General features: G+C 42.2%; 1 protein-coding gene and 1 long non-coding RNA gene across 6 annotated transcripts in view; one reads left to right on the forward strand and one right to left on the reverse strand.

The window, feature by feature from the left end:
* Positions 1–13,283, reverse strand: part of LOC140251208 (uncharacterized) — a 37,308-nt gene that overhangs the window by 12,324 nt on the left and 11,701 nt on the right. The gene's annotated exons all lie outside the window — the stretch shown is intronic.
* Positions 682–13,283, forward strand: part of SPMIP2 (sperm microtubule inner protein 2) — a 40,585-nt gene continuing 27,983 nt past the window's right edge. The window contains 2 exon segments of the mRNA XM_072334691.1: positions 682–796; positions 8,599–8,831. Coding sequence (XP_072190792.1) covers positions 682–796; positions 8,599–8,831 — 348 coding nt within the window.

Below are 13,283 nucleotides of genomic sequence, written 5' to 3' on the forward strand. Positions count from 1 at the left end.
ATCTCTGCTGAGCATTTTAAATATTACACGCCTTGCTGTGGCACTGAAGATTTGTTTTACTCCTCAGCACTCCTTAGGGATCACACACACAGGAATGGCTTGTGCCCTAAGGTGTTAACAAATGAAAGAAAAAGAGGAGACGGCAGATGGAATCAGCAGCTGGAGTATCTGCAGAAAATAAGGCAGCTCTGACAGGCGCGCCAGCAAAGCTTTTGTCTGGGAGTCTTATTCTGTCTCTTCTGCCATCGCAAAAGTAAAGAAATAATAATAATAAAGAATTACTGAGTGAATCCAAGGAGAGACTTTTCTCTGGTGTTGAAAGACCAGACTGTCCTCATGAGACCACTTTCATCAAGTGGAACATCCTAAAGATTCACAAGCCGTGTTACCATCATTTCATTCCTAGAAATCCCTAAAAACTAGGATCTTTACAACTCTTGTTTCTTAATGATACATCATTATACTTGTCAACAAGCAGTTTACAGCAGATTTATTGCACCCAGCAAGACAGAGGCAGCCTCTCTTGAGGTCAACTATCTGAGCACACATGCAGGAACCATCTCTAGGAGCGGCACCAGAGGCCCCAGTAGAACCCAAGGGACAATACATCACAATGTGCCCATGCACAGAACCTGCTGGAGGGGCCAGCAGGCCACTGTCACAGTGATCAGTGCAGTAGCCATGGTGCAGCAGAGCTGTGGTGCTCCCCAGGCAGGGAGAGCCTGCAGCAAGGCCCCACTCCCTCAGAGAACCAGCAGGTGCCATGCACTGGTAGAAAGCAGAATGGTGTTCTCAGGTAGGCAGCAATGCTGGGGGATTCAGGGCATGCAGCTCCAGCAGGGACAGGGCAATGCTGGTATAAGTGATAATAAGGTAGATGAAATAAGGACAAGAAAGATGCAGGTGCCAAAAAGAAAGAAGTCTGTTACCTGGTGCCACAGTTTTTCTTTAATCTCATAGATTGCCGAATGCCTAGGGATTAGCAGAGGGAAATCCCCCTCCTTTTCCTGTTTACATTTCTCATACCAAGTAAGTACTGAAGTAGTTTTCAACCATATCGTGCACAAGATACGCACACATGTACAATCAGAGACAATGATGTGAACTGAAGACTTTTTCCATTTGGAGCTTTTGTGCTCCAGTCAGCAGTTCTCTTTCATTACTTAAGAAGTGTGCCCTGCACCTGCATATAGATGAAAAACTCTCACAGAACTGGAGGAGGGAGCACGGATCAGTTCTGGGGGCTGAATGAGAACCTCCTGCTGACAGCAAGCCAGGATTCCCCACTGGTCCTGGTTAGTGGCACTTACAGAGATGTGTCCCTGCTACAACTCCATTTGAATTTCAAATGCACCAGTACAAAAGAACAGGCTCAAGAACCAAAAGGGTTGGACTGAAAAAAAAGCGTACCCTTATGAACTGAATCTGAATTTGTCTTGGAGCCTGTGTTTCGATTAAAGCAGTCATCTGCATATTTATTCACACTAACAATGCTTTTTGAGTTATACAAATTTAGAGACCGATGAATTTCATTGCACTTGTATCTTGTAATAACTATAATTGTACAAATGACTTCAAATTCTCCTTCTTCCTTAAGTGCTAAAATACTACAAAGAATATTTAGATGACATACACTGTATTAAAATACAGTACCTACATTTCAACTTCACTGAATATATGTCTATATTTTAGTTACACACTGCAGTAGCTTCTGCTATTGGGTTATAAGTCATGGAAATACACATAACTGCAGTTTGGGGTCAGATTAAGAACATATATAATCTAATACCCTTTCCAAAATTGCTATGAAATCTCATTCACAATTTTGCTCTACAGCCTCTTTGCAGGGAAAGGTGACTCAGTTTAGCTATGAACCGTGAAAAAGGTTTCCCTTTGATGTTTTAAGTCTATTCCTAGTAATTCACCTCTAGTTTTTGCTCTATGAAATGTTGTGATTGTTCCTTATTCACCTTCTTCAGAACAAATATTATTTAATAGCCTTGCTGGTTATTTCTGAGAGTAGGACAAAATAAAACATATTCAGCCTTCCTGAAAAAGTAGAGTCAAAACAACTTGCCCTGATCCCAGATTACCATTAGTTTTCAGTTGGTAAGGGTAATGGGCTGGCACAGGTGGCTACATACACCCACAATTACCTTTTCTCATTTTATCAGATCCTTATATAAGAAACCAGAGCAGCACATTATACTCCAGTACTCTATCAAAGAGATATTCTATTTATTAATCTAATATCATGAAGCTAATGGTAAAATTGTTGTTACTCCTAGCGGACAGTGCATTATTCTCTCATAGGAGCGTATGTTTTCTGGGGAAAGCATTTTTTTCCTGAGAAACCTATCCTGGAAAGTGCTTTGGACTCTTCTTGCTGACTGCCCTTAATTGAACAACACTGCAGCAGCATTATGTGACAGCAGCATTGCTCCTGGGAGGGATCTCTGCCAGGCAGTTCTGAGACGAGAGTAACAGCCAAGGTTATTTTTAAAGCACCAGAAGTAACTTAATCGTACCAACATAATCACCAATCAAGAATGCACAGCTTGCTATTAGTGACACTGATATCTTGTAAAATGAAAAAGCAAGCCGCACCTGATTATTTATGATGTTCTCTTGCTTGTAATGGAATAAGCATGTTATTGCAAATTCACAAGTTAGCAGATTGGTTTAAAATTAACATATTATTCACACGTATTATAGGACTTGTAAGTTAAGGAAGCAAGCAACTACATCTCCAGTCTCTAATATTCCAGACAGGGCTATGATTGCTGTTTTACTCTCAGTGGTTTAAAGATCAAATTATGAACTTCTTAGAAATTACTCTACCTCCTTAAAGATAAAATAGAATTTATTACTGCAGCGGTGCCTATGAGTTTCTTTCTTCTGATTTCAACAAAATATATTACTCTTTGTCATGATCTAATTTTTACAGAAGTAATACTCTCACATACCTCCACAGATACATCATTGGATTTCTATTGGTTCAAGTCTTGTCTCTGGACTCATCCAGCAAGCCAAAGGGGGTTTGTCACTGTCATATAGCCCCAGAAACAGACTTCTCAAGGAAGCAAAGATGATAAATCAGATAAAAAAAATCAGATAAGCCTGATCTAACAGGACTTTGTGCTGTAGAGAATCCTGAAAAAAACTGCTTGAATATATGAGACTGAAAAGTAAAGTTAGTTTTACTTCTGCCGTCTTCCAGCCACCAGCTCTGAATCACGTTTAGTAGCAAAAGCTAAGACAATAAAAGCAGAGTTTAATGCTACTTGAAGTATGCACTGCTGATATATTTACCTTTGGAAGACACCTAACAGAGTTATTAAGGTGATACTTTTTGTGTTTACATGCTTCATTACTTCTATCAGCTTAGCTTATACACAAAGAAAGAAAGCGCTAAAGAAGCATGACAACACAAGGGCCTGATGTTGCATGCTCTGCACAGAGTAAGAGCAGTTCACGATTAGATAGAAAGACTTAGGCTGCCCTTCCACACCTCCTTGCTCTGCTGCTGGCTCTAATGCCATGCTTGCAGGCAGATCCACTGGGGAGCATCTGCACCTGCAGAACACAGCTCCGGGCACTGATCTCCTGGGAGTGACGCTGCCCTCAGTCCTCCTGACCTCCTGCCCCCGGCTCGCATCTCGCTCTGTTTGTTTTGGCACAACTGCTTCCCTCCCCCGAGGCCACATGGAAAATGAGATCAAGGAACTGATGCAAGTTAAAAATAACCAGGGATAAAAACAAACATTTACTGTGTGGTTAAGAAACAGTTGTTGCAGAGCGTTGGGTAGACGGGTAGGCAGGCAGAGCAGCTGAAGCTGTTGGAGAAATGAATGGCACGTGGCATCGGCCCAGTGCTGGCAGCTCAGGTTGTGTTGTGATCTCTGGACGCTCCTCAGAGTGTGGGCTCCTGCACCTAACAGGTGCACGCTGTTTGCCTCTGACTCTGATTAACCAAGCTTGGAGGTTATTTTCTTCCTCTAGAAGGAGTCAGAAAAAAGGCACCTAAAAGTGTGAGGCAGGCACCCTGCTGCCTGCGCTGTCCCTTAACAAGTGCTTACTTCCAATTACTTATTGCTATTTGGTGCTTCTCAAGAGGAGATACACTCAGCAGACAAGAGATGGAAAGCAGTTCATGATTACAAGTCTCTGCCTCCACGTTCTTAAGAAAACAGTGGAAATAAAATGAGAATGAGAGGCATATTTGCACATGCAGTAATGTTTGAAATTACGGTCTGCAACAGAACTTAAGCTTTCAATACTTACTATACAAATTAATATCTAGCACTGCACTTGAACTGGCTGATCAATTTCAAGACCGAACAGAGAGCTGTTTTATCTTTAACTGAGAATTGCTGGCCTTAGGGCTCTGCTTTCTGAGCTGCTAACTGCTCCGGCACACCAGAAAGCACCTTCAGCTCCCATGGAAATTAATAGGATCTGCTATAGACACACATCCTGGGCCTGGTTTTGCTTTTTATTAAGAATTCATGAAATAGCTGCTCCGAGATAACACCAGCTGCAGTTGTTTATACTTGAAAGGTGTTGCAACGTTCCAGCAAAACTGGAACCAGGAACTTTTTGCTCCAGAAAAAGAAAATCCACACAGGGAGTTCATTTGAAAAACCTAATCACATCAATGCTGAGAACAGCCTGCGATACTGGCTGTATGTTTATACTGTTCTGATGACGTTAAAGACATTCATCACAAGGTGATGTTTCCGACCCACTGTCCTAATTTTTACCTCTCTGAAATCCCACACAGAATATGTTAACTAAATCTGCCAGGAGCGGTAATCCTAACCCACCAACATCAGCTGGTCAAGTTATTGTTGTCTGGAGGTTATTGCCTGGCCAGCGGGATGAACTGCACTGTTGATGTTGCTGAGAGAGTGGGAGGACATCAATTCCTTAATGGGTTTTATAAAGTCAAGCAGCAGTTCCCCATTTAGCCATGATTAGGTTCTATGTGCTTTTAAAACAGCCCTATTAGAACGTGTGGTTGCTGAGAAATGAAACTGCTAGGAGTGACCCGATTATTTATTTACATCAAAGTAATAAAATTCAATGCCCTAACTTTTAATTAATATTTCAGCAGTAACCATGAAGCAAAAGGAAAACTAGCCTCAGAGTTATTTGAATGACTATCATTCATAGCACCCTCTCTCCCTCATTCATCTCTCTAGAAACGTAACCACATCTTTCTCCAAAACCTTGACCAAATAAATGTGCCTTTCACTATGTCTAGAGAGTCAGTGCATCTGGACCAAGCAAGGCAGCATACTGCAGAGACTTCCAGCCTCTGCAGAGCACAGGATGCCAGCAGAGCCTCTCTTTATCTGATCAAGAATAGCCAGCTGAAATGCCTTTGCTAAGCCAAAGCTGTAAAGAGGCAGTCCCTCAGGAGTCAGGCCAGGGTTTTTTTTCCAGTGACAGATATATTCCATCATCGTCTATATTAAAGGAACATCCTTAACTGATTTCTTTGTTTATTCTTTCCCTTATTCTGCAAGGAAGAATTAAAGTCTAAACTCTGCTTTCTGTATAACAAGTGTGAAGGCATTCTTTGCAGGGTATTAATCACACAGCGAGAAGCACTGAGAGACCACTTAACTCTATAAATTACAATTCTATTTCTATAGATTATCCAAAGACATTGCTTCCTCTGAAGCCTGGACAAACAATAACACAAGAAATTAGTGAATATTCTTCTCCAGAGAGTGGAATGTACAGTCAAATGAGAGTTCACACTATGGGTGCAAAAATTATTAAATCCAGTGGAAAAAAATCAGGACATACATAGTTGCAAGCTGTATTTTCTCTAGCAGCAAAGTAGATTTCTGAGTTTCCTTCTTGTTATCTTTGCACCTATGAAACGATTCACTGTCTCTTCAGTTGGGCCTGTGGGCTGTGTCATGAAATGGACCAGTGAAAAAAAACAGTAAAATTTCCCATTTGCCTTCGGCCAATGGTGAAAAACATTACAAATTAGTAAGGTCCCATCATGCAGAGGCTATGGATCCACACTGTGCATCAGCTGCCAACCCAGGCAAGAAAACTCAGGTGATGCTGCCCCTGCAGACTGTGACTGCTGATTGTACAACACTGGAAACATGGGCATGGTGCTAAAGGAAACAGGGCATGGGCTATCCACACTTAGAATGTGTTTCCATGCTGAATTGGATGGAATATGGTTTTAAAAGGTGCCCTTCCCTGGTAACATAATGCAGTCAAAACAAAATCATCAGCCTTTACGGGGAGACTAACCTGACTTTTAATTGGGCCGGTGCGGTCTTTGCTCCAACTGTCTCTGCACATAGTGATCTATTTTCAGTTAATATGGATCCTGAGAAGACATATGGCTTGGAAACGAATCCCTCGCCTGGGAATAGGAGTCAAGTATTATCTGCACTTGAAAGTTCAACTGGATTAACATATAATTATAGAAGCTATTCTGGAATAAACACTTCACAAAAGGAGTTCCTTTCCATTGCCATTTTGCTTCATTTCCAGTAGCTGCCTGGAGAGGAAACTCCATGTGGAAACTCACCCTTTGTTTTGCAACATTATTTTTATTTTCTGCTCCCTACAGTAGTTTGGAGAATATTTTTATTCACCTTCAGATTGGATTGGCATAGCTTTATTAGCTAAAGCAGCAGCATAAACATCAGTAGACCACGCTATGCTCAGACCACACTATGCTCAATGACCTCTTTCGGCAACAAAGTTTCAGGGATAGGCCTCTAGTGTAAATAAAACAACTCTGGTTGAGGAGCTGTCTTCCACTGTAGCATTGAATATTTCTAGACATTTCTAGGGTTGACTTGCTGGTTTCCCCCGCCTCCCCCAGTAAATGTACAACAGGTTTTTGCTCCTCAGATGAAAGCCTGTGTGAGGTCTGTTTCCTGAATGATGTTTGGTGAGTAAATTCTTACAGAGTCCCCTTTATAGAGGCAGTGGTGGAAATGGTAACAAGTCTGTCCCTTCAGTCAATCGTGATCTTTGTAACTGAATCACACTAAATTTGCAGTACTCTTTTGAAGCTATAACCAAAATGCGTTGTAATAACCATTAAGGTTGACACTGTCTTCATATGCTGACAAGATGTAACAGCCTTCAGCTTGGGCAGTAAAAATATCAATACTAATCCCAGGCTGTAAATTGATGCCACAGGGATTTTGGTGATTTATGAGTTTCCATGACACTCTTGTGCCCTGTCTGCGCAGCTGAGAGACGCAGTTTGCATTCAGGTTAAGTTTCCAGCTATCTGGAACTATTCAGTTGCAAAAGCTGTTTTCTAAATACTTGGTTTACTTGTTTATAGTTAGTCGATACAGTTGACAACAGCATCTTACGAAGTTCATAGCACTCTTTGCTAAGAGCAAAATTGCCTCCATTTTATGGGCTGTGTAATTGTGCTGTGGAGGCTACTGGTAAGTCTCAATGGCAATGAAATGCTGAGGTCAGATCTGCCTTTCTGTCCACTCTCCAGTTTCTTGATTTTCAGTCAAAGAGAACTCAGTTACTCAGTCTGCCTGGGAGCTGTGTTGCCTTCCAGCCAAATGTCGTGTTTAGAATCATAGTCATATAATAGCTTAGGTTGTAAGGGACCTCAAAGACCAGTTCCATCCCCCTGCAGTGGGCAGGGCTGCCCCCCACCAGCTCAGGCTGCCCAGGGCCCCATCCAGCCTGGCCCTGAGTGCCTCCAGGGGCACCCGCTGCTCATCTGGGCAGCTGTGTTAGGGCCTTACCCTCTGAGTAAAGATTTATTCCTAACATCTAACCTAGTTCTCCCCTTTATTAGTTTGAAACTATTCCCCCTCATCCTATCACTATCAGACAGTGTAACAAGTAGTTCCCTCTCCTGCTTGTAAGTTCTCTTCGAGTACTGAAAGGATCTGGAGGCCAAGAACATGGAATATGGGTTTGATTAGTTATTCTTGTATTGTGCCTTCCGGATTTGCACCTTCCCAGCTGGAACATTTCACTCTATAAATTCAGACCCTTTCTTAGTTCTACACTGTGTTTCCTTGTAGGCACATCTCTGAACGACCTGAAAAATATCATTTAAAAATCACCGCACTTCATTATTTAAAGTGACTTTGTGCTCAATGACACTTTAACTTGACAATGAATTCAATTATAATGAATTAAAGCCACTTCACTTTAATTCTGGATTAGGAAGCCTACCGTGCTTTAATTTAGTAAGCTAAAGCCATTTTAAATTCACATCTTCCAATGCGTGATCATTTTCTGAATGTTTGCATATGTAAAAGAGAAATCCAATTGAAAATAACAAAAGGTTGCTTTTTACCAGAAGCAGATGGTTAGTTTTGTTCCATGCTATGCCTCCTTTTCAACAGTCAAGTTCTTAGGGCAGGAAAAAGGAATACTGAAGCGAACAAAAACATTATAACCTCCACTCCAGGAGACACTCTAACAAAAGGGACAAGTTCAAAGACCTTCAATGTGGAACAACTATATAATTGTTGCACTAGAAGCAAGATAAAGAAATATAAACCATTCTGGAATGGGTGAGAAACAGAAACAGTCTGGATAATGATTTTCTGTCTTTACAAGGCCCAGATGCCATAAGTGACCACAGAACAAGGAGGCCTGAGCACACTCACTACATAGGAGCAACATCTCCAGCAATAGAAGGTAGCAGTGATGCTGCCTACTTGTGGCGGCCGGCTTCCTGCTTCCCACCCCCCCTGTATTACCGATGTCAGTATGCCAGAGAAATCGGGTGGGGAGTGCGAGAGCTCAGCTACTTCACTTGGAGAAATCTCCAGAGCGGAGCACAAATCAAGGTAAGGAAAGGTTCAGAGCCAAAAACACCAGAGTGCCAGAAGGCAGAATAAAGTCCAGCTCTGTTTCCTAGTTTCATCCTGGATTGTTGCTAGGGCAGAGATCATCCATAGACTAAGAAAGGAACAAGAAAGGACTCAGCTCTTTGATTATCAGCCTGCAGAAACCTCAAGTTATGTCTTTGTAACATTATGCTTGAAGGTGCGCAATAAAACATGCCACAAGCCTCTAGTGTTTGTGCTGAGCCAGAAAGCCAATTAGAGCTTCCTGGACAAGGAGTACACCTGGTAGAGAGGAGCCATCCCACACAGACAGAGAGGTTAGGTGCTGTATGGTGACAATAATGAAAAGATAGTAAAAAATATCCAAAAGGTTATTTACAGGAAAAACTCACCAGTATGGAAGCCTTCAGTCTGCTGGGAAACACTGAAGCAATCTCCACCAAGGAGCAGTCTCAAAAGAGATGCTGCCTTAGTGGTGGTCAGCCCTTAAATGAAGTCTAGAAGAGGTGAAGTCAAGCTCCACCCCTTCTGGGAGCACAGCTAAATTACTCTCACCTGTGCTCCCACAGCTGACCCGACACTTGCCTCAGCTGATTAATCAGAGGTTCAGGTTGTGATTACCAGTTTCCCATACAGGTGTCTTTCTCTGTGCAGCCCTGGAAATAGCTGTTGTGATAACCATTATCTCCTGCCATTACTCAAAAAACATTTACTGCTGAAATCAATCTGGAGCAAATCAGATCTTGTGAGAACACAAATAAGGATGTGAATACACTACACATACGCATAGCCTGGATGTATCAGCATATGCAAGTTCTATCTAAACACTAGACTTGTGGCATTGCTTTTCACAATTCACTGATGTGCTGCTGAATTCTCTTCCTTCTTAACAAAAAAAGGGCACTGTAGCACCTTTGCACTGAGCTGTGTAGTCTTAGGAAGTAGCAGCTACTTAGGAAATAGCTGTCTGACACGAGTAAGTATATCCCAGAGGCAACGCCATGTGCCACCACACAGTGTAAATTCCAGTAGCAGAGCCAGGAGACTTTAGGTTCCTGAGTTTCGTAAGAAGCTCCGTAACACTTCCTGACACAGAAGAGGGACAAACACTGATCTCCTTCCTCCAGAGGGAACGACACGGAGCTGTGTCAGGGAAGGCTCAGGTGGGGATTCGGAAAAAGTTCTTCAGCAGATGGCAGCAGGCATGGAACAGGCTGCCCAGGGCAGTGGGCACAACCCCGGGCTGACAGTGTTCAAGAAGTGTCTGGTCAACACTCTCAGTCAGATTTTTGGGTTGTCCACATAGACCCAGGAGTTAGACTCAGTGATCACTAAGAGGCCACCAAGAGCTGAGATTTGCTCAGCTGATCCCAGACCTTCCTGGGAACACCTTCCTGGTGTTCAAGGCCAGGATGGATGGGGCCCTGGGCATCCTGATCTAGTAAATGTGGTGGCCCTGCCAGGCAGGGGGGCTGGAACTTCATGATCCTTGATGTCCCTACCAACCCGGGTTATTCTATGATTCTGCCTGCCCCCTACTTCCTCAGTTGGCACAGAGCAGTTAGATGTACTGTAATAAAACAGGGATTTTCCTGCTGCAGCAGTCTAACAAAGGGAATTCTCCAATATAGAGTGAACTTTCACATAGTGAACTAAATGTTTTTTTTGTTTGTTTTTAATAATTTACAGATTTTATAGCCTACTTTGTATGCCAAGAGGGCTTTCTGTAGTACAAAAGTGGTTCAGAATCATTTTCATCACATGAAATCAATAGCAGATATAGATTCCAGCTCTCTCTTTCAAATATCTAAGCACTGTGAACACAGAATAATAATAATAAAAGTCATCAACCTTGCACTATTTAGTTGCAGTAATCAGCCTTTAGAATTGTTTAATGGAAAAATAAAGCTTTTAGTTCATTAGTTATCATAAAGTCTTTAACCCAATTACACTAAAATCCAGTGCTTGTGCTTTCGCTTTCCTTTATTTGATAGAAGCACTGTTGAGACCCTCTAAGCAAGTACATCTAAGACAACCAGCCTCATCAGAGCAAGGCTTTCAAACATGCCATACAAAGTGCTAATTCTTAACTCACAATGCTTCTGCCAGAGCGAACACCCCCAAATTTCTGAAAAATGAAAGCACGCTGCATGCTGAACAATGGCCTTAATGTTGTAACCATAGAGATGACACTTTGCAGCCCTTATTTATATCTCCTTGATTGCACCAAACAAACGCACTCTCTTCACAGACAAATGCTTTTGGTTTCTTGGGGGTGATTTCTCTAGACGATGTTTAAAATAATGCCTTTGTAAAGACATAAACGTTATTTTGTAGTACAGGGAACTTCTCAAGATAAATAATACAGTAACATTTCTAATAGAAGAAAGACAACAATCAGCCAGAATAAATGCAAAGGGAATTCTTTAGTTAAGATGACCAACAGACAGCACAGATACTCTCTTTGTCTTTGTAAAAAAGAATGAAAGGACCCATTATTTGCATGCGGCCAATGAACTTCGAAGTACAGAGAAGGAAATATTTTGGCTAAACAAAACCAAACATATTTTTCTAGTGTCGGAAAACCAAAATCACTCATTTTTACTTCCAAACAGACTCAAGAAATAACATTTTGAAACAGTTCTCACAACATTTTTCCTTTTTTTTCCAAATGCATCTGTTGGGTTTTTGGCACAGTTTTGCTCTGCTCTTTTGCCTCCGAAGAGAGCTGTCTTTTGTGCCATGCAGCCTTACCGCACTAAGTTCTCGTGCTACTATTGAGTGATTACTATAGTAAAGCAACTTCCCCTCTCAGCTAAGTATGATACACATTCACAGCTCTGCCTAAGACCTTACTAGTGCTAAGGAAAGCTACATATAATGTAGCTGCATGAGAGATACAGCTGCTAGTCACAAACAGGTGTGGAGTTTGATTTATTATGTCTAATTGCAGTCACCTTCCACACCTGATCAGCCCCAGGCTAGGCTCAAGGAGTACCAATCCCCTTAGTTTGTTTGGCCTTTTTTTCTTCCGACTTTTAATCCAGTTTGTCCTTTCTGAATTGTCCCTGCTGATGTGACAGCCATGTCCACAAACCCAGAACCCCTTAAAACACTGATTTGATAATACTGTACCAAAAAATAGCAATCTGCATCATTCTTCGCCAGTGATCAGCCATCTCCTTTGCAGGATGACCAAAGGCCAAATCCATCCCAGGAGACAACTAGACAACTCAACCACTCTGTAACCCTTAATGGCCACAGCAGAAGAGAACTGAAAACAAATACCTTGTATTTGGAGCAAGTAACTTCTGGTGCAGCTAGCAGATCCTTGCCATCATCACTGTAAAGGTGTCATTGCTGCAACAGCTGGATTAGATATGCTTAATAGCTTCTAATTTCAGAAGCTGATTAGCTTATTGCTCTGTCACGTTAGCTTTGGCCTTGTGGTTGACCAACACCCCTTGATCCTTGATGTAGCTCACACTTTCCCAAAAGAGCTGTACTGCCTCTCCAGATGTAGAAACATCATTATGGGGCCAGGTGGTAGTGAGAACTCATGCTTTTGCCCCCCACAGCAATATGAATTCAGCTGATTTGTGATACCTGATGTTGTATGCTTGAAAGCACACACATACAACTGGTGCAGATGGGGTGGATATGCCTGGAGGAGTTCTGTTCCTCAAGCTATCCTAGGTAAGGGTAACCTGGGAGAATCAACCTCACCAAAGCAAGAACTACCTCCCTTCTATGCAAACAGTACAGAAGAATCAAACCAAATTAAAGTTTTCAGAGTAATTTGCTGCTGCTGCTTTTACAAGAGTGTGCACACTTCTTTCAGAGAAGCCCACAGAACAGCTCTGGTTTATCTCCCCTGGCATCTCTAAAGAAGAAAGTTGCCACGTGCTCCCCTTATCTTTCTACAAGCTTTATCAGGGAGAAAAAAAAAAACACAAAAAAAATATTACTCATAGTGTCTGTGATGATAGATGTTCCCACTGCTGCAGCCTGAAGCCCCTGGGGCAGGAAGGGGGGGTCATGTCCTCCTCTCTGCCACAGACATGCTGTAAAGCCTCAGTCCATCTCAGCAAATGGGAGAAAGCTGAGTGCCGAAATCTGTGCATCACTGCCTATATAACTGCCTCTGTGTAATGGTTTTAGCTGGGCTGCAACACCTCCCTGAGGGAAATGCTATTGTCCCGCAGTGATATCTGCTGTCCTATCTGCCTTGTGCCTCATGACTGCAGGGGCGGTTTGTCGTGCCCTTTTGGTATTACCCCTTCTCTGTTTCTGAGTTAATGCCATCCCTTACCTTTCCAACAACTGTTCTTCTGCCTAAAAAAAGATAACAGCAAACAAGACATTTAAAGGTGTCAAACTGCAGCCAAGCTCACCATCACTGCAGTCTATGTACATTATGAAAGCAAGAGATGACTGTTATTTTCCACCACC

This window comes from Excalfactoria chinensis, chromosome 4 (genome assembly GCF_039878825.1).
Source record: "Excalfactoria chinensis isolate bCotChi1 chromosome 4, bCotChi1.hap2, whole genome shotgun sequence".
Lineage (NCBI taxonomy): Eukaryota > Metazoa > Chordata > Aves > Galliformes > Phasianidae > Excalfactoria > Excalfactoria chinensis.